The sequence below is a fragment of the Myotis myotis genome, unplaced genomic scaffold (assembly GCF_014108235.1).
Source record: "Myotis myotis isolate mMyoMyo1 unplaced genomic scaffold, mMyoMyo1.p scaffold_m19_p_19, whole genome shotgun sequence".
In the NCBI taxonomy this organism is placed as follows: domain Eukaryota; kingdom Metazoa; phylum Chordata; class Mammalia; order Chiroptera; family Vespertilionidae; genus Myotis; species Myotis myotis.
Window position 1 is genome coordinate 13797792 of NW_023416323.1, and position 21237 is coordinate 13819028.

Sequence of the window (21237 nt, forward strand, 5' to 3'; positions counted from 1 at the left end):
TCCACACCTGCATGTATACATGCAACTCTGTGATCGCATGTGGGCACAGGTGAGCATGCATGTCGGTGTGCATGCACATATGTCCAATGCACGCACACATGTACACACATGTGCACAGCTGTGTGTCTATGCATGCCTGTATGCATGCGCTTGCATGTGTACAGAGGCAGCCAATCCGGCTGGTGCAGTGTCCCACCTTCTTTCTAAGGAGTGGCTCTCCCCCGTCATGGCAGAGCTAACAGGAGTGGGGCTGATGCATTAAGGATGCGCCTGCTTGTTGCCGTTGTTGTTTTAATGGTTTTATTGCTCGATGGTGAGGAAAGGGCTGGCAGGCTGGAATGAAGTAGATTGTTGGCTTAATGGCCCATAGCCATTACAGAGTAATTGAATGGCTGTGTGTATATGATCAGACTGTCAACGGCTACGTGCACCGCAAGCTGATGATGAGAGGGGCTGCTGGTGGGCACAGCTCGGCCTGGGGAGAGACCCTGGGGCGGGCAAGGGCCACCATGTGAAGGAACGTGCAGATGTGCCGGGGTCGAGTGCTACACCCCACAGCTTATTTCCACAGTTAGGTCATGCCTGCATGCAAACCCACAAACACGGTTACTCATACACAAGCCTGCAAGATGCACAGCCTCATGCATGTGCCCACTCCTCTTACAATTGCAGGTTGCAGTGCTCCCCACATCTGCACACTTTACACACCCACGTGAAGCCCCGTGCTCCAGCAGGTGCAGAGGGATGGCGCCTTTGGGGGCCCGAGGGGGACACCTGTGCCCTCTGGGCCCAGGGCTCGGTGTGCCTGGAGTCAGGTGTCAGAGGCCGGCAGATCCCCGGTTCCTGGAGGTCACAGCTCTGGCAAAGGCTGACCAGCCACCTGCCCAGCCCCACGCTGAGGGGGCTGCCTGGCCTCAGGGGAGAACAGGGAGGTCAGCCAGGTGGGGGCCGCCCCTGTACCCGCTCTGCGCGCTGATGTGGCTGTCCTGCGGGAAGGGCCTCTGCCCGGGCCTGTGCTCCTGCTCCTCCGTCCCGGGTCTGGGAGGGCCCCTGCCAGCCTGGCACCCAGGCTCCACACTTCCCTTCTCGGGGAGGACCTTGAACTCATCAGATTGTGGCTGAGGGCTGAGAAGGAGCCCCACCTTACCTGCTTTGTGCTGGGAGCTTGGAGGAGCCTTCTGGAACGTGATTTCCACTGAGTCCCTCACCTGCCCTCGAGCACGGGCGCCCTTGACCCTGTCTTCACAGACGAGGGAACAGGCTCTGAGAGGCACATGGCTGGCAGGAGGGGCTGGGTGAGTCCTAAGGCCCTGGCCACCCACCTTGGCGCTTGACTGAGGAATTGTCCCCGACTTGGGAGCAGGAAGAGAAAGGAAGAGGGCCTCCCACCACGGCCTCCCCTGCTGTGCCCTAGAGCCCCTGGTCCCAACCCTCCATCTCTCCATGCAGATGCCCCTCTACCAGCCTGTCTGGGCCTGTTTCCCATTCTTCATACCCGTGAGCCTGTGAAGGATGCCTCAGTTTACCTCTTGGAGCAGAGGCCTCACGATCATGCTGGCCCAAGACCCCAGGACGCTGAAGCTGGTTGGAGAGACATGGGAGCCACCACTTGGACCAGGATCCAAAAGAATTCGTCAACAGGCCCCCTTTCGTCCTCTTAAAATGCCACTAAAGGGAGATTGGTGCAGGACACAGGAGCATGCCTAGCCATCACCACGCATCTGGAGACTGAAGCACGCTGCTCTCTCACAGCCTGGAGGTCGGACGTCCAGCACCGTGTCTCCGGGGCTAAAATCGGGTGTCGCAGGCCCGGCTCCCCTGGAGGCTCTGGGGGAGAACCCATTTCCTCATCTTTTCTGGCTTCTTGGCCCTCGGCCCCTCCCTCCACCGTCCAGGCCGGCTATGGCTGCACGTGTCACCCCATCGCCCTAACTCTGCCCCTCCTGCCCCTCTCCAAATGTTAGGACCCTGTGATGACACTGGGCCCACTCAGGGACCCAGGTTCAGCCTGTTTTAAGACTCCTTTGCCTCATGAAGTAACATATTCACAGGCCCAGTCTCGGGACCAGGATGTGAACTTGGGGGCCCTCACTGGTGGTCCCAGCATCTGAGGGCAGCTGGTGGGCCCACAGGGACTGGGCAGAGGTGGGCCAGGCTCATTCGGGACAGCCATGCAGCTCCCACAGCTCCCGAGCAGTTCCAGAGGAGCTCCCTATCTGGGAAGACTGAACCAGGGACCCCGGGGATGGGCTGCCCCTGCCAGGCAGGCCAGGGGCCAACTCCCTTTTCTCTGCTGCACCTGTGCCAAGCTGGTCTCCAGCACGCTGCTGCTGCGTGCAGCCAGCCCCGCTCCCCATCTCCTGTCCAGCCTCTTCGCCCAGGTTCCAACATGTAGGTAACTCCAGGAGCCTGCCGACTTCACCCAGGCCTGTGCCCTGAGTCATGCTGCGCCCCCCTCCTTATAGGGCTCCCAAGCCCACTTGCCGAGACCTGCTCAAACACTGCTTCCTCTGGACACCCCCAGTGTTCTGGGACCCCTCCAGCGCCCATGCACTTTGATATGGTCTGTCAGCGTCTTGGTTAGTTATTCGTGTGTGTGGCCTCACCCCCCGGACAGAGTTCCTGAAGGTAGAACTAGGGCTTTGAGCCCACATAGCATGGGTGGCACCACAGCCTTTCTCTTCCCAGGACCCTGGGACAGTTGCTCATCTCACTGGTCCTCAGTTTCCTCATCTGTAAAATGGGCTGAACACTCTTTTCAAGGTGCTCCCTGCCTGGCCTCTGCGGCCAGGAGAGCAGCTGGTCCCATCAGGTATGTGAACACATTGGGGTCTGGAGTGCACAGACCCTTCCTCTCCCTCGTATTCAGGTGTGTGGAGGCCCCTCCCCACCTGGCGGTGGAGCTCAGACAGGCTCCCTGGGTGAGGCAGGTGGCCCGGGCCCTCCCTGCAGTCATCCGTCTCCCAGCTTTATTAATGGCCGTGTCAGTGCCGCGCAGGACGCCTGCAGCTGTCTGCAGTGATGGATGACGAAGCGCCTCTGCTGCTATTTATTCTCCAGTGACCCTGTCCCCCCATTGTTGCGTGCGTAAGAGTTATGAAGGTGGGACATGATAATTTGATATTGATCTATTTGGTGAGCTAAGAATTTACCGCATCCTTGATGTTTTAACAAAGGATACACTTGAATCCTGCAGGCAGTTGAAAGGCTGCTCGGACTGCTGCTCCCCGCCCAGTGGGAAGGGGCAGCTGGCCCCACAGGGCCCAACGTAGGGCGCAGGGGTCCTGGTGAAGCGTGGCTGCTCTGGCTCAGGAAGGTTCTAGAAGGGCACCAAGAGGCCATAACAGTGTATGTAGGACCACAATGCAAATGTGACCTTGAGTAATTGACTGACCAGAGATGCAGAGTCCACACATGGAGACAGACCCCACCTCAACCGAGGACACAGGGACAGGGGAACATGGGCTGAATGCTGGGAGGGGTAGGGGGACTGTAGGAGTAGCAAGGGGACTATGGGGAGGTGAGGGGACAGGGAGGGGACTGCTAGGGAAGGGGATTGAGGGGGGTGGGAGGTAATGGGGAAGGGGGTTCTATGGGGAACACTGGCACAGATCCATCCAGTGGCTGGAAGGTAAGGGGCACAGAGAGCAAAGAGGAGGAGCAGGAAGAGGTGGGTATGGCAGAGGGATGCAGAGGCCAGGGCTCCCCAGAGGGAGGCCACAGCACAGGACCATTAAAAACATACACATTATTGTTGAAAGTATTACATATGTCCCCTTTCCCCCACGCTGACCTCTTCTAGGCGCCCCCGACCTTCACCACCCTATAGTATGTGTCCATGGGTTATGCATATATGCATACAAGTTCTCTGATCTCTTTCTACCCACCCTCTCCTCCCCGCCTTCCCTCTGAGGTTCGACAGTCTGTTCCTTGCCTCCATGTCTCTGGATCCACTCCATTCATGTTTATTTTGTTAATTAGATTCCACATGTGAGTGAGATCATATGATACTTGTCTTTCTCTGACTTATTTCACTTAGCATGATATTCTCCAGGTCCATCCATGCCGTTACAGATAGTAAGAGATCTTTCTTGTTTACAACTGCACAGTATTCCATGTTGTAGTTGTACCACAGCTTTTTATCCACTCATCTGCTGACGGGTACTTAGGCTGTTTCCAGATCTTAAATATTGTAAATTGCACTGCTATGAACATAGGGGTGCATACATTCTTTCTGACTGGTGTTTCTGGCTTCTTGGGATATATTCCTACAAGTGGGATAACGGGGTCAAATGGGAGTTCCATTTTTAACTTTTTGAGGAAACTCCATACTGTTTTGCACAATAGCTGCACAGTCTGCATTCCCACCAGCAGTGCAGGAGGGTTCCCTTTTCTCCGCATCCTCGCCAACACCTACCGTTTGTTGATTTGTTGATGATAGCACAGGACCATTTTAAGAACTGAGCTATAGTTTTCAAATTTACTGTTTAGTGCTGGAATTTGTCTTCAATTTTTTTTTCATGTAAAAACTCAACATAAAAGAGAAAAAGATTTGGGACTTTGGAGTTTAAGGTGATTCCCGGGACTCTTGGAAAACTGCTTTATAATCCTGGTCCCACTCAACCCCAAAACAGGGGGGGGGGGGGGGGCGTGTCACAGAGCATGTGTGTATGTGTGCGTGTGCACGTGCATAGGTATACATGCAAGGATGTCTGTGGGTACACATGTGTATGTAGCTGTGTGGGCATGCGTGTGAGCACACACATATATGCAGGGATATGTGTGTGTGGTATGTACACCTGTAGGTAATACCTCTTATTCATTGTTGCTTAAAGTCAGCCGGGCACTGTACCTATTTTTATAGTTATCTCATCTAAAATGGGCAGTGAGCTGCCGTGTTCTGCACGACGGTCTCATTTTGTCGCCCAGTGGGCTGGAGCAGGGACTATCTCCAGATCCCCTTCACAGACAGGAACGCCAGGCTCTGCGCTCCCTGACCTGGTTCCCAGGGTGCTGGCTGGGCTCTCAGGCTCTGAGCAGGCAGACTTGGGATCTTGCTCCCGGGGGCCTGGGCTGCCAGTGGGTCCCAGCCCCACCTGTGTTGGCTGGGGACCAGGGTGGCAGGCGGCTCTGCTTACAGACACACCTAGAGAGTCCAATCCCTTGGCCCTCGGGGGTCAGGACTCACTCCAGGACACGAGGCGCATCTTGTTGGTCCTGGGGCCGGGCACTGCGGAGTTCTGTTTGCGGCTGTGATGTTTTCTGCTGTGGCTCCTGCTCTGGGGTGACTCGGGAGGAATGTTGCAGGGGAAGCCTGATCCAGGAGAACATTTTTTTAAAAAAATATGTATTTTATTGATTTTTTACAGAGAGGAAGGGAGAGGAATAGAGAGTTAGAAACATCGATGAGAGAGAAACATCGATCAGCTGCCCCCTGCACACTCCCTACTGGGTATGTGCCCGCAACCAAGGTACATGCCCTTGACTGGAATCGAACCTGGGACCCTTGAGTACACAGGCCGATGCTCTATCTAACCATGGGGCCAACCAGTCAGGGCCAGGAGAACATTTTTAAGTCCCACGTGTGAAGGTGGCAGGGCGAGGCCCATGCCTCCCCAGAGGGAGACAGAGGCCGGATGTGAACACAGGGGCTGTGGCACGCTGCTGGCCTGGCGCGTTCCTCACCACTGGGAACCTCGTGCCGCAGGTGGGGCAGCAGGGCCAGCGTGGCGATTAGACAAAGACTTGAGCCGTGGCTGAGACTGGTGGACACGGAAGTGCCTGGTGCCTGGGCAGTGGGTGCTGGTGGCCTGGCCTGCGCGGCCCCCGGCTGTTAGAGCTCCATGCCCCGCCCCGACTTCCTGCTTGGCCTCCTCTGGGGAGCCAGGAGGGCTGGGGAGCTCCTAGATGGAGCCGTGTGCCATCGCCAGTCCCAGACTCAAGCTCCGAGGAAGCGAAGCCCTCAGCCCTTGGTTCGAACCCGAGGAGCCCAGAGGAAGCACCAGCCTCAGATCACAGAACAGGAAACGCAGGCAGAGGGCTCGGGCCGGGTGCTGGGAGGGGCTGTTTCAAGCCTGTCTCTCCGCAGGGGGCTCTTACCTTGGCTGGCCTCGTGTCTGCAAACACAGACGCTGGGTGGACGTGGAGGCAGCGGGGCTTCCCTGTGGCTGCTAATGAGCCATGTCCAGGAAGGACATGGTGGGACTCGGGGACCCGCTGAGCCAGGCGTGCTCCCTCCCGAGCGATCCTGGAGGCACAGGCTGGCCTTCCCGCTGCTGAGGCGGCGGCCTGTCTGCGCAGCAGCCCCACCAGGAACCCTGGGCATCCAGGCTGCCTTTCAGTGAGTTCAGCCCCAGCTCAGCCTGCCCAGGGAGGCTGAAGGCAGATGGGCTGTCAATTAGGCCGTCACAGCTCAGCTCCCAGGGTGCCTGCGGCTGGCTTCACTGGGGGAGCGAGTGTGGGGTGGGCGGGGCAGCCCCAGGTGTGTGTAGGGGGCATATTTAGCAAGGGGGACTTCCTGGAAGCCTCGTGACCCTCCATCATGTTGACTTAACGAGTGGGGCCCAGCGTTCTGTGTCCTTAGAGCAGGGGTCCTCAAACTACGGCCCGCGGGCCACATGCAAATACAAATATTGTATTTGTTCCCGTTTTGTTTTTTTACTTCAAAATAAGATATGTGCAGTGTGCATAGGAATTTGTTCATAGTTTTTTTTTAAACTATAGTCCGGCCCTCCAACGGTCTGAGGGACAGTGAACTGGTCCCCTGTTTAAAAAGTTTGAGGACCCCTGCCTTACAGGGACCTGTTCCAAGGACAAATCAACATCCTCTGTCCTCTTGCTGTTTGCCAAAGGTGACTGTCATTTTCAGAAAGTGTCTGACATAGATTACAGCATAAAGCAAGTAATTATGTAACCATTTTTAGGAATTAGTGTCAAATCACTGGGATTAGGGAAGACCCTGCAGTGTCCAGTCTGACTTCTCTCAGTAGCATGTGGTTATGTGATTCCCTCGTTACCACAGGGGTGACCACAGGACAGGGGGAAGCCAGGTGTCCACGGAGGTGTGGAGGGCTCCCCTCTAGAGGAGCCAGCTGTGGGCACAGCGGCTGAGCCCCGCAAAGGGGCCTGCATGTAGGTGGGTGACTGGCGTTCATGTCCAGACCTCAGGCAGGAGGGAACTTGGGGCTGGATGTTCCTTTGAGCAAATCCCACACCCAGGGTCAGGCCTTGGGGAGTCACAGGCCACAGGCGGTGCTGAGGGCGGGAGGGTGGTCCCAGCTCCGCCTCTCTCACCAGTTACAGCCTCTCAATAAGGCACTGCGCCCCTGCACAGGCTGGGGTGGCTCCTCCAGTTCCCACGATTTGCTGCTCTTTCAGACACACAGTTTGGAGACAGGTTCTGGAAAAGTCAGGGCCAGACTCCTGCTGTGCTGTGAGGGCCACTTCCCACCAGCTGTGGGCAGAGGAGCTGCCCAGGTCTCTGGTAAACTGTCCAGAAGCCTCTGGATTCTCTGTTCAGAGTGTACAAAGGGCACCCGTGCGTCGGAATCAAGACGGCCAAGAGCGGGGAGTGGGAACGCTGAGGTCTGTGCAACGGTGGCCAGGAGTGTGGAGGACAGGGCCTGTCTGGGGGGAGGGTCTGGGAAGGAGAGGGGGCATTTAGACAAAGACTGAAAGGAGGGGTTGTGGGAGTACAGGGGTATGTGGTGGGGACAGCATGGAGGGGGTGGGGGTTAAGGGTCAAGGTGGAGCAGCTGCAGGGCCACTGGCGGTCAGCCTCTGGCTACTGAGAGGATTTGGACTCCACAGAACAGTGGGACCTACACCACAACCATGGAGGTGAGCGGCTCCACAGGGACCATGTAGCCACAGAGACGGAAATAAGGCCACCTGGCCAGCCCAGAAGTTTGTGGGCCCTTTGTGGGGGTTGAGGGATTGCACCCAGCTGCTCAGCAGGGGGTCCAGACACAGCTTCCCTGGCCCTCTGGTTGCCTGAGCTTTGTCCCTATGGCGGTCGGCTTGGCCTGAAGGCCTACATGAGCCTCTGCCACTCCCTGGGGCTCAGTGAAGCCACTCTTGTGACGTGGACTGTCCTAGAGACACACTGGGAAACCCCAGGGAGGGCAGAAGGGATGATGGCACACCCAAACCCCCTCACCTGGATGCCTGGGCCTGTCCTCCAGGTGGGCTCCTCAGAGCAGTCAGGGTTCAATCAGGAGGCTCTGCAGGGGTCCAGGCCACCTGAGGCCGCGGCCTGGGCATCCTGGACAAAGGGGGGACACTGGGCTGCGTGGCGTGCACGTGTGTGCAGACAAGTGCATTCTCTGTCCCTGCCGCACAGCCCCCACGCAGCCCCGGGTAGACAGCACAGCACAGGCGTTTTTCTCTGAGAAGCTTTACTGAATTTCCTGTGGAGACCTGCATCCCTGAGTGACACCTGGACCCTCCTGGGGCCTGACCAGGCAAAGGTGTGGATGTGGCCACACGGACGGACAGAGGAGGCCTCTGGCTGTGATCTTACTCCATCAGGCCGGACTCTGTTCCACCCAATTGGGGGTTTGGGTGTAGAGCAGCTGCTGGCTCACGGGTGCCTGGCCTCCGGCGCTCCCTGGCTGTGCGGGTAGAACTGCCTGACCAGGTCCCTCTTGTTGATCTTCCCCATCTGGTTCCTTGGGATCTCCTCCACCAGCAGCAGCTCCGAGGGCACAGCATACGGGGCCAGGACGCCTCTGCAGAGACAAGCGTGACCTGAGTGGCAGGAACTCCGGGCCCAGAAGGCACCCACCTCCCGGCCTGGTCATATCTGTGCTTGTTCCAGGAGGGTGCCCTCCTGCAGGACACGCTAACAGAGATGCCCCTCTGCCCCCCGGGGTGGGGGTGAGGATAAGCCCACCCTGCAGCCTGGTCACTGCAGCGCCTTAGCCGGACGGGTGGAGAAGGCGGCCTCCCTGCACCAGAGGCCAGCACTCAAGCAGCACCAGCGTTAGTCCAGGGGTGGCTCTAGCCTGTAGCCCCCACTCCCCTGAGGGGCCCCCCATTACATGGTGTGTCCTCCCGTGTGCGGCCACATGCTGGGTCCCACACCCGTAGGCTCTGCTCGGGAACCCCTCCTTAGGCTGCAGGCCCACACTCTCCCTCCCGGGGCCCTTTCTGGGCAGACAAGAGCTGCTGCTCCCTGCTCTCTGAAGCCACACCCAGGCCCCATGCCCCCTTGCAAGGAAATTGCAGAAGCACTGGAAGCTGCCTGGGGTGGCAGTTCCCAGCCTCCTGGGACACAGGGACTCCAATCTGCTGACAACAACCTTCAGGCCAGGCCAGAGTGATGCAGACAGTGGGCTGCAGGACACATGGCCCCCAGTGTCTGCCCAGGGTCAACAGGTGGCTGTGGCCCTCCATTCTGTAGCTGTGGGGCCTTGGCCACTGAGGATTAGTAGCAAGGAGCTGGTGGTGGGGGTGGACAAGAAACCCCAATTCTTGCCTAAACAGCCTGGTGCTTATGAACAAACATGAGCCCAATCACCCTTGCAGGCTGGGTCCACCTACCCACAGGCAGAAAGCATCAGCAATACCGCCCTGAGCACACCGCTATCTCAGGGCAGCCCCTTCCCTAAACAGGCTGCTGCAGGCCAGGGCTATGGTGTGGCTCCCCCTCCAGGGTACTTGAGTGCAGGCTGCTGCTGGCTCATGAGGAGAGACAGTGCCACCATCTGTGGTCCTGGCAGCTGCAGGAGATGGCCGGGGCTGCACACTAGGGTTGGAGGACATGTGGGGCCAGGCTGGACTTGGCTGGAATAAGCCACCAGGACTGACAGTGCAGCAGGGGGAACACTCCAACTTGCTCCTGAAACGTAGCTGCCCACTGCTCTGCAGCCTGGCTGCCAAAACTCGGTGTCTCCAGTGGTATTTGGGTGGCATGTCGTGCTTTGAGGCTCTCCCCGACTTCACTTTCTTTACCATGCCAGCACTGAGCTGGGTGCCAGGGCCCAGAGAGAAGAGGGTACAGGTGGGTCTGGGGGTGTGGCCTGAGATGATGGCAGATTCCCACAATGAACAGTGCAGGTGAGAAGGTAGTAGAGCACCATTTCCCAGGAACGAAAAGAAAAACCCGTCAATCTAGAATCCCATGTCCAGCAAAAGTATCTTTCAAGAATGAAGGTGAAATTAAAGACGTTTTTAGACACACAGATGCTGATGAGGTTCCTTACCAGCAGACCAGCACCAGATGGGAGCGTGTCTGCAGGCAGGAGGAAATGCTGCCGACAGAACTGAGGGTGAGCCAAGGCAGGAAGAGTAGCAGAGCCGGGAAACAGACACCATGTCCTTACTACTGACTTCTCTTTAGGAGTAACCGCTTAACAAAAATAAAAGAAGGTAGTGTGGGTGTGTGACAAATATAAAAGCAGATGCAAGGCAATAATAGCCACAGTCTGTCTATGCATGAAGAGGCCGATGTCACAGGAGAGAGCCTGGAAAGTTAAAGATGCACAGTAAAACCCCACCTTAGCAACCACTAAAAAAGGGAAAAAAGTATAAAAATTAAAATGACCTAAAAGTGTTGTGAAGAACACAGGCTTAAAATCTGCAGGCCCTGCATTTCCAAGAACAGTGATCCCTTCATTGCAGAACAGTCTGTAAGCTGGGCCTGCTTTCCTCCAAGGGTCCCAGCTTAGCAACTGGCCTAATACAAAGCTCTCAGAACTGCTTCAGCAAAGTGAGATCCCGCACAGGAGTCATGCAAAGCTGAGCTGTCTGTTAAGAGCAAGGTTCCCTGTGAAAAAATCCACATGGACAGTGGAGATACTGCCTAGCACCTCCCAAACACGTCTCCTTGGAGGAGGGAGGAAGGGGCAGAGGGACAGGACTTTAGCCACCATTATGACTCATCATGGTCTGACTGGATGCTGACACTGAGGATTCTTCCCGGGTGTGGAAGTCCCACCTGGCCCACTTCAGTCGGCAGTCTGGGGGATGGAAGGGTGGCAGGTTGTCCGTGTCCTAGACCCTGCACACCTGGTAGTGTACCCAGCTCTGAGACCATGCCCCCGCCCCCATGGAGACGTGCTGCCTGAGCTGGGGCTGCCAGCTTCCCTGTGACCCCTGCTAAAAGCACAGCATGGGGAGGCAGACAGCTCTTTACCTGGGGAGCAGAGAGATTGAGAGGACAGCAAGAATCTTCAGAAATAAAAAAAAAATAGCAAAAGAGAAAACGTTATTTAAAAAATATATTTTTAAAAGCCTCTAAATGGTAGTGAACACAGAAAGAAACACAGCCTTACTAAAAAGTCAGTGTCCAAGAGTCGGGGGGAGGCTCCTCTCCCCATCCCTGCACCCACACGGGGGACGCAGAGGGTGGCTCCGAAAGGAAGACCCTCTTCCCCCTCCATGGGGTGGACAGCCTGTGGCACACCCAGTGGCTGCCAATCTGAGGACACAAACGCCCAGACACCAGCCTCAGTCTGACCGTCCTCACGGAGACACATGGCAGCCTAGCCAACTGCTCCGCCCAGTCCTGTTCTCCGGGGAGCATCTCCCCAAAGCACCCCAGATCCCCTGCACAAAGCGCCCGTTTTAGGGTCTTCGCACACCCACAGTCACAGCCATGACCATTAGAACAGGACCTGCTGGGGGCTGGGCCAGAAGCCTGAGCTGAATTTGAGAGACGCAGAGCCGAGGTGAGGGTGAGGGGCATGCGGGCACCTGCCTGGGGGCAGCCCCAGGTTAATGTGCGACTGTAGACTTGGACCCGAAACTCTCTGGGAGCTCTCGGCATAGGATACACACGTACACACACATGCACATATGTACACACACATGCACACATATCCAACCCGTACTCACATACACACATGGAATTGTTAACAGAGCAATTGTTTAATCAAAGCTGCCTCTCCTCTTGTTAAACAGCAGTGCTCCGACTGTGCTTCTGCAAATCCCGGGGATCTAATTGCCCAGCTGTGCTGCCCCTGATGAAACCAGGATTCCTACTGTTTGTGAAATCATGTTGGACAAGCCAAAAATATCTTTAGCACCGAGGAGGAGGCAAGCTGGGGTGGAGGAGGGTGTGGGGAGAAGAGGTAGATAGGAGGAAATTCTTGGATTTAGATAAAGAACTCGGAGATTATTAACTGCCTCTCTGAGCTGCAGGGCCACTGCTCCATGGTTCCATTACACCCTCCCCCTGTCCTGTCCAGTTCTGTCTGGCCTTGACAAGGATGGGGCAGGGATTTGGGGTGGGCCCTGGGACTGACCACAGGGCCCAGGGAAGGGTTCTGTGAGCCTTGGGACCGAGAAACCACGGGACCAGGCAGATGGCAGAAAGGCTCCTGGGGGAGGGGCTAGGGTTAGGCGAAGGCAAACCGGCCAAGATGCAGGGTGAGGGACAGGGACTGCGCTGCTGGAGACGGGGGAGCTCTGGCCTTGGGTGGCAGTGAGCATCCAATGGGCATGGGGAATGACCATGCTCAGCGCACGTGGTTTACAGCAGTGGCCACCAACCTTTTGGACCTCACGGACCACTGGCTGGCGACCGCTGTTTAGAGCATGGCCGAGGGGTGGGTGCTCTGGATCTGGCTTCAGGTTCACCGGATGTCCCCGCCAAGACTTCCTAAACCCAGGAGAGAACCTGCTCGCTCACCACCGGGACACTGTCCAAGAGCAAGTGTTTCTGCCGCCTCAGAACCTTCCTCCAAACCTCGTCTGAGTCGAATGGTGGGAGTGGGAGTTCCCATCCCCCTGCGAGGGCTCCCGGCCCTGCGGTGATGGGCACGCACAGTTCCACATCTGCTTCTGCCATCATTACAGAGGTCCCTGGAGCCCCCCATTGGGGCAGCCTCATGTAAGTACCACGTCGCCTGACCTTCCAAGTCCTCCCCCAAGATGAACAACAGCAAGGCCCAGCCCCCACCTGTCCCCTCCAGGCCATGGGACAGTCCACTCCCTGCCCACCCATTCCTGAGGTGGGAAAGTTCCCTCCCCTGACCCCATGAGGACCGCTGGCCCTGCCTGCCCTTACCTGGCCCACTCTTTGAGCTCCCTGTGGGACAGTGAGTGTCCCTCTTCCAGTGTCACCACTGCAGTAACGCGCTGGCCCCACGTCATGTCCGGAACACCGATCACAGCCACATCTGTGCACAGAACAGGGTGGGCACCTTAAACACCAAGTGATCACTGCAGGCTACAGAGTAGCAAGAACGTGCAGGAAATGCCGGGGAGGTGGGGTCCCTGGAGCAAGTCCTGGGGAACAGTTGCCGACAGCACCACGGCCACTCACCCTTGATGCTGGGGTGCGCCAGCAGCAGCCGCTCCACCTCCAGGGCGCTGACCTTGTAGCCACCCGTCTTGATGATGTCCACTGATGTGCGTCCCCGGATCCAGTAGCTGCCGTCCTTGAACATGGCTGTGTCGCCTGAGGAAAGGGGTTCTGGTCACCAGGAGGCGTGCTGGGGCAGGCACAGAGGACACATGGACATGGGTGGGTGCCTGCATCTGTGCCCATCAATACTATTGGTACTCTGGCTGTGGGGGGCAATTTTGGGACAAGGCAGCAAGCACAAAGTTTGACGGTTGTGCTCTCAATCTGTGGTGCTGACAGCGGAACACCCTCTGGCTGTGACCCTATGCAGGTGCAATGGAGAGGCCCGCACTGTCACTGCCCAGGACACCTGTCTCTCAGGCCCCTGAAAACAGAGAGGAAAGAGGATCGCTGTCTGCCAATGTCTGCAGTCGGGTTCCAGCCTCGGCAGGGCCCTGGTAGAGCTGGATATCACCGTGGCCTTTCCTGGTGGGGCGCTCCTGGTGCCATGTGGGTCTCTGACAGGAGAAAAGGGACTTCCTGCTCCGCTGGCTCACTGCCTGCTTCCCCATCTTGCTTCTCTTGGGCATCACCCTGGCAGGAACCCTCCCAGCTAAGGATCCAGAGTCCTTTCTCAGACATCACCAAGCATGAGAGGGGGTGGGACGGAGGACAACCAGGAGCTGGAGGTCTGCCCTCCAGCCTGGGGCAACGAGGGTGTGGAGAGGCGGGCTGTGTGAGTGCACACACGTGTGTCAGTGTGTATACATGTGTGAATGTGTGGCATGTGCACCTGGGGACACCCCCATCCCGCCCGCTGCAAGGAGTGCTGTTTCACCCACCTGCTCTCACACCCTGCACTTCATGCCGGGTTATTAGCTGAAATAAATCATAAATATTTCATTATACATCATGCGTCCGACTCAGGAAGGAGCCATCCATCACTGCGCCACTCCTTGAGACCTGCCGCGGTGCGGGGCGCTCTCCAGTCTATTAAACAAGACGGATGGGTGTGCTTGGACGGGCTGCTGGCTTATTTATAGTGCAGCGGGAAGGCCAGGCTCCCAGAGCACAGGCGGCGGCGTGGTGGTTCTCACCAGCCCCGACAGGAAGCGTAAGAAATGAGCGGCGTTAGAAAGCTGCATCATGGGGCCGGGACAGCCTGAGGCGCGGGTGTGAAGTGACAGGAGTGGCTGCAGGGACAGGGGTGGACACCAGGCCTCCGTGACCTCCCTCCCATCTCTGCTCTGGTCCTGTCTTCTCTGCACTAAACATCTGCACGGTCTTCCATGTTTCCATGGCTGCCAGCTGCCTGCCATGTAAATGCAGAGTTCGGCCTCAGTCCAGGCTGTCATCCTGTTCCTCGTCCTGGCTGAGACCTTCCAGGGGCTTCCTGACCTGACCCTGCTGGCCTCCACGAGCCCAGGGACTCAGCGGAGAGGTACTGCTGCCTGCCCCAGGCCCTGCCTGCCCCCACTGCCCGGAGCACGGCCATCATGGTTTCAGGGCCTCTGCCGATGTCACCTGCACCCTCTTTCAAAGGGCTGCTCTCAGCCCTACTCTGTGCAAATGCAGCTTAAGCCAGGGTGAGAGCCCCCTATAGCTGCACCCCCATGGCCACTGTGCAGCCCCTGACCATATCCCCTTGCCCTGGAGCAGGAAGACGGCTCCGGCCTGCAATATTCTAGTCCTCCATCTGCTGCCTCTCCTCCCTTCAGCCTATTCAGACATCACTTCTCTGGCATCTCCAGGTGTCCCCTTCCCGCACGCCAGCTCGCGGTGGAAGGTGGCTTCCTCCAGCACCTGTCTCCTGTCACCAGCCTGATGCAGAGCAGCGAGAACTAGGGTCTCCTCTGAGAGAACTAGGCACCGAAACGGAGGGGATGGTGCTGGAGATATATGGAAGTTGCATCATGGAGGGATTTGGGGATTTAGATGCCAAGGAAGGACAGGTGCACACGCGGGAGAGTCCCGGTCACTTATTTGGATCACTGTCAGGCAAAACCAACACACGATGACAGGTAGTCCAGATCATGCTGGATTTCCCAGGGGGCTTCCCATGTGATCACATGTGTCCTTAAAAGAGGGAGGCAGAGGCAGATACGACACAGAAGAAGGCCATGTAAGGACAGAGGCAGAGGTCGGGGTGACGTAGCCACAAGCCAGGAACACCTGGAGCCCCCAGGAGCTGGAGAGGCAGGGAGCCTCCCCTAGGGCCTCTGGAGGGAACATGGCCCTGTGACCTCTAGTTTCCAGACTGGGAGGGAATAGATTCCTGTTGGAGTTCTGGTTAGTGGTGAGTGGTTCCAACAGCCCCAGGACACCCCCACCAGGTGAGGAGCTGTGCTCTGTCCTGGGGCAGTGAGCTCAGTAGCATTTGCTGGCCGGTTAGGCGCAGAGGCAGGGCAGCCTGGCTCCGTGGAGGCCGGCCGGAGGGGAAGCAGCACGTGAATGGAGGCAAGAGTGGGCTGAGGCTCAGGGTGTGAGGGGCATGTGCTGCAGTCCTGTGGGAGCAGGAGCAAGGCTGTGAGGAGCCCCGAGGATGGTGGGGTGGACAGTGCAGGACCTGCGGGACACTGTCTCTACCGAGCGCCCTGGGGGCTGTGGGAAGCCTGGCATGGGGTGAAGGGACATTTGCATCTGAAAGCTCCTTCCTGCCGCCTGTGGAAACTGGAGGGCAGTGTGATGAGGGCGCCTGCTTGTGGCTGCAGCCATGCCCAGGTGGGAGACAGGATGGGAGGGACAGCAGGCAGAGCGAGGGCACCCGAGCACAGGAGGGCAGGCCTGGATTAGGACCAACAGGTGAAGGAGAAAGGAGTCCGAGCTCTTGGGCCCACCTCCTGGGTGGGGTGCACTGGGGGCCTGGGGAAAGCTTGGCCAGTGGGGGCTTTGTAAGGATGGGCACGGAACCTGGAGGGGCAAAGGCGGTTGTCCAGGGAAACACTGAGCAAGGAGAACCGGAAACAGTTCTGAGAAAGCCTGTCTCATAAGGACCCTTCTAGCTGCTGGGAAAGCTGCAGAGACAGCCTCGGGCCTGTGGGAGTGGCTGTGGCCAACGAGTGACAGGCAGGGGTGAGGCCCACCAAGCCCAGCGCTCCCAGAGCTTCCTCAGAGCCACCTGCTCTGACGGCTCAGCTCACCGTGGAGGAGCAGAGGCCAGAGGCAAGGGAGCCAACCAGAGGCCTATGGGCAAAGGCTCACAGAGGGGAATGTTTGGGAGGGATCTGGAAGACAGCAGGAGACTAACACTGCTTTCAGAAATGCGAAGGGCCTGGGACCATCAGTGGAGGAGGTGCTACTGTGGCATGAAGGTCTGGGACAGTGGAGGAAAGGACTCTTGAGGATTCTAGTTTTGAGGGGGCCCTGCAGAGAGGGAGAGGAGTCACCAGACTCTAGGAAGGTGGGAGGGGGCCGGGTTGGGGAACTCTCCTTCTCTGGGTCAAGGGCAATTGGAAAGAGTAGAGGGACAAGGAGTGAACATGGAGGGTCTGTGGAGGGCAGGTCCACGGGATGCCAGTGTAGTACCACTCTGTCTCAGGGTAACCCCGTGCTGCCTGGAGACCCGGAGGCCCTGGCTGCACTGGGGGGCAGGATGATCAGGCAATGCACCCAAAAGCCATGCTCAGAATTGAGAGGCGAGGCCCGTGTGGCTCCTTGAGGCTCTAAACGGGGACCCTGAACATCCCTCTACAACTTCCTTGGATACCGCCCGGGACAGTGCTAAGTCCCAGCAAGGGACATGTCCCCGGCAGGGCTCCAGGGAGCCTCTGACCACAGCGCTCTTCCTGAGCTCGAGGCTTGCCTGCAGGCCGGTGACATGTGTGCTCAGTGGTGCTGACGGAAGTGGTTTCAGAAAAAGGGGTCCTTGGCCTTCGAGGGAATGGGGAGATGATGCAGCACAGAAGCCTGCGAGGGTGGGAGCCACCTGTTTACAGGGCAGCCCCACACTGCCATTATTTACACAGGAAGACTGCCGAGTGCCACCCCCAGTCATGCGCCCAGAGGACAAGGTGTGCCTGCCTTGGCTCCCACTCTGGGCATGAAAGCCCCTGCATTGGGCGGTGTCCAGGAGGGAAAGAGTTAAGGAACAAAGAAAGTCTCCAAACCCCAAAGAGCCCGGGGCAGACAGACTTAAGGAAAGAAGGAAGTGTGGTGGGGAATTTCTGCAGCTCAGAGCGGAGACTGTACTCCCAGAGCCTCTGTGCAGCCACACTGAGAAAGGGCAGACCCGCCCGGGTGACAGGGCGCGAGGCCAGACGGTGCCCCGGTGTTCATGCGGGAAGACGAGACGACATGGAGCAATAACAGTGTCTGGAACTGGCTTTGGTGATGCGCCAGTTACGTTGGGCAGTCACCTGGGGAAACTGGGCACAGATGCAAGAACCTCTCTGCACATTACTTGTGACCGCCTATGAATCTGTATTTCAAAATAAGAAGTTTTAAGAAATTGCTGCTTGGTTTATGGAGACATTCCCCTCCTCAAACCCCAGGGGAGCACCCCCACCCATGGGCTCCCCCACCCCACCTCATGGGCTCACACCTATGCAAGTCACTTGCAGCATCTGCAGCACATTATAATGAAGCAATAATTCCTTAAAGGAAGAATCTGTATTAACGAAGTTTATGACTGAGAACAAGTGTCACAAGTGTGGGAAATTGCCTATCAGGATGCTAATTAGATGCCCCTGATCAGGCTGGACTCTTCCTCAGGCGCGGCTCCACCTTTCTGGGAACACCCGCTCTCTCGTCCTGAGGGAAAGCCCAGCTCTCCCCCAACCCTCTGGCCTGGCAGGCCCTGCATCACAGGAGCCAGGGCTAGCTCGCCAGGGCTGTGCAGGCGACTCTTGAGTCAGCTCTTCCCTCAGTGAAGGACGACACCTCCATGGAGGCCCACACTGGGGGGTGTGTGTGTGTGGGTGGGGGGGTGGTGTGTGTGTCTGTCTGTCTGGGTGAAAGGAGACCAGGTAGGGTCACCACTTGACCCAGCAACTGCCCTAGGGTTGCACATTCTACTGAGTCATGCTGAGGGCAGAGCCGAGGGCCAGTGCAGCTCGTGTCCCTGAGGCACCAGGCTTCTGAGTCAGAGGACGTGGCAGCCACCTGTCAGTAACAGGCTGTGCCTGAACTCCTACAGCAGCAGGGTCAGGAGACTTGTCTTTCCACAAAAGCCCAGCCGCACACCTGCCTCAGGAGGTTCTGGGAATGCCCGGAAGGTGCCTGGCCTTGGGTGTGGCGGTTCTTTGCCTGGAGTGTGTGCACCCATGCCCTGGACCATGACAGTTAGGAAGCCACGTGCCGGCCCTCAAGGCAGCCACTGCCACACAGCTACTGCTGCCCACATCGGAATCTCTGTCCCCCTGATGGCTTCAGAATTCCTTTCTAGCCGTAGAGGAGAAGGCTTCCCAAGGCCCCCCAAGGCACATGGGCCCTGTGAGCTACTGAGGGGAGACTCCAGGGTGGAACTCTCCAGTGCCCAGTCTTCCTTTAGCCCTGCACCGCCATGTCCCTTCTGCCTTGAGCTAGCGGTTCCCCTTGGAGACCTGCGCCCTGCCTCCCCTGGCTGGCGCCTTCTCAGAGAGGCTGCCGGACACCACGACCTGAAGGGCCTCCCTGCTTGTGTGCTCCCCCACGTGGTGTGTGATTTGTGATTTCTGATTTCTCAGTGCAGAATCATTGGATGAGCATCAATGGGGTGGAACCCTCCCTATATCCTTTAAAAAAAAATATATATTTTATTGATTTTTCACAGAGAAGAAGGAAGAGGGATAGAGAGTTAGAAACATCGATGAGAGAGAAACATTGATCAGCTGCCTCCTGCATGCCCCCCAGTGGGGATGTGCCCGCAACCAAGGCACATGCCCTTGACCGGAATCGAACCTGGGACCCTTCAGTCCTCAGGCTGACGCTCTATCCACTGAGCCAAACCAGTTCGGCCCTTCCTATATCCTTTAGGGCTCTAGCCCCATCCTCAGGGCCTGGCACGTGGAAGCCAAACACAGACTCAACAGAGTGACAGAGAGAGGCCAGCCCCATGGGGAGGGTCGCGCTGCTGGGGAGCTTCGGACACAAGACCCAAAACAGGCCAACAACTTTCACTTTTTCTAACAACATATTTATCGAAATGTACCGATTCTGGAGTCGGTCTCCTGCCGATGAGTGCCGACTCCTGGCCCTGCCACCAGCCGCAGCCAGGGAGCTGTGCTCCGACAGACACGGCCTGGTGATCAGTACAGTGAGCCGCACACAGCTCAGGCACAGGCGTTTGCAGCAGGACCTACACACTGCTCTCCGCCTGGCACTGGAATGGAAATAAATCTCCCCACACTCAGAGGCTAACTTTCTGGATGTGGGCGAACCATGGGCGGTGGGCCTGGCCTTGCCCATGTGTGGTCCTGGGACGAAGTGCTCCTGGCTGGGCGAGAGTCCTGACTGGGGTGACATGGGAATAGCACCGCCCCTGTCCCGATAAGGATCGTGAGCTATTCATGGGGGGAGGGGGTGTGTTGGGCACCCCACATGCGGCATCCGGGCTGTGCAGATAGCTAGAGCAGGCGAGCGAGGAAACCAAGGGAGGAGACCCAGACCCACTCTGACTGTGGCCACGGAGCACCCTGCATTCGGGCTCCTGGTCCTTGAAGAAACTGAGGGAGCCGGAGACCACTGCTGAGAGCTCTTCCCCGGCTGCCCTGCCCTGGAGCCCCTCGTGTTTCCACTCAGAGTCTCAACTCTGCCTGCAGGTCACCCACCAGGCTGTGGCGGTGCAGCTGTCCGTGGGCTCCGGAGACGGGTGCCCGTGGGTAAGAGAGGAGCTGCTGCCACTCAGAGACCGTGGCGGCTGCTGTGCTGACCCACTCCTGGGGGATAGAGACCAAGGAAGACACCAGAAGGAAATGAAGACACGACAACTTCCAGGAGCATAAACCTCACCTGAAAACCACCAGGGAGAGATGGCAGGGTGAACAAAAGTTCACCCTTGAAACAAAAGCAACAGTAACTTCTTAGAAGTACAAAGTTTTAAACAGGGAGAATAGGAAAGGAGACTATGTTTTTAAAAAATGGAAAGCTGAAAAGCAGATGAATCAGTCAGTGATCAAGAACTACACAGACCCAAAGAAGTAGACCCTTGAGGACGTGGAGAGAGGCAGCAGGGTGCTGACTCACCCCCAGGCGTGGGCAGAGGCCCCTGGTGGGAGGTGGAGGCGAGGAGGAGGCAGGACTGACGGTGAGAAGCAGGTGGAGCCCTGCCTCGCAGCATGTTGTGTTCTCCAGGATAGAAGGTGCCGTCTGGCCAGGCATGAGGAGGTAGTGGGCCTGTGAGCACCCAGGGCTCCACTGCCCACCACCCTTCTCACTGTCAGCCACCAGAGGTCGCTGGGCATCAGAGGGGAGAAAATCAGCCAAACAATTCCCAGAACTACAGGACATGGTTTCCGAGTGCTGGCGGACCAGGAACGTCAGAGCACCCACAGTGCATAGCCAGTCAAACTGTGGGCTCTGGGGACAAACAAGACCCTCTAGGACTCCACAGGGGAAGGTCACAAAGCACCAGAATAATGGCTGCAGCTGGCAGCAAACACGGAAGCTAGAAACCAATAAAGGGCTGACTTCTAACCCACTATTCCGTACCCCGCCCAACCCAAATGAAGACACTGCCAGACACGTGTCCATTCTCAGGAGGCCTCTGGGGGATGTGGGCTGCAACCTGAGGAGTGAGAGGAAGGAGGAAGCCGTGGGTGCAGGAACAGGAGGGAGGAGGGGACTGCGGACAGTGGAGGCCCAGGTGGGAGCTGTATGTGATGTAGAGGGGACAGCCCAGCTGGGGGCAGCAGGACACTGAAGAGGGTTTTTTTTTCCAAGGAGAGAGGGTGGCCATCCATGCCTGGGGATGTGGACATAGATGAACACACGAGCCCTTCCCCAGCTGGGGAACAGCCATGGTTCCCACA

The 21237-nt window shown here is 57.6% G+C and overlaps 1 protein-coding gene across 2 annotated transcripts in view; it reads right to left on the bottom strand.

Moving 5' to 3' along the window:
- Positions 1-5467: 5467 nt before the first annotated feature.
- ACSF3 (acyl-CoA synthetase family member 3) overlaps positions 5468-21237 on the bottom strand; it is an 80316-nt gene continuing 64546 nt past the window's right edge. Inside the window, exons 7-9 of one of the 2 annotated variants that reach the window (XM_036346369.1) lie at positions 13271-13405; positions 13013-13124; positions 5468-8729 (exon numbers count right to left, since the gene is read on the bottom strand). In XM_036346369.1, the coding sequence (XP_036202262.1) occupies positions 8582-8729; positions 13013-13124; positions 13271-13405 (395 nt within the window). In that variant the 3' untranslated portion in view covers positions 5468-8581. The remainder of the gene's footprint in view (positions 8730-13012; positions 13125-13270; positions 13406-21237) is intronic. The other variant, XM_036346368.1, reaches the window with a different exon arrangement.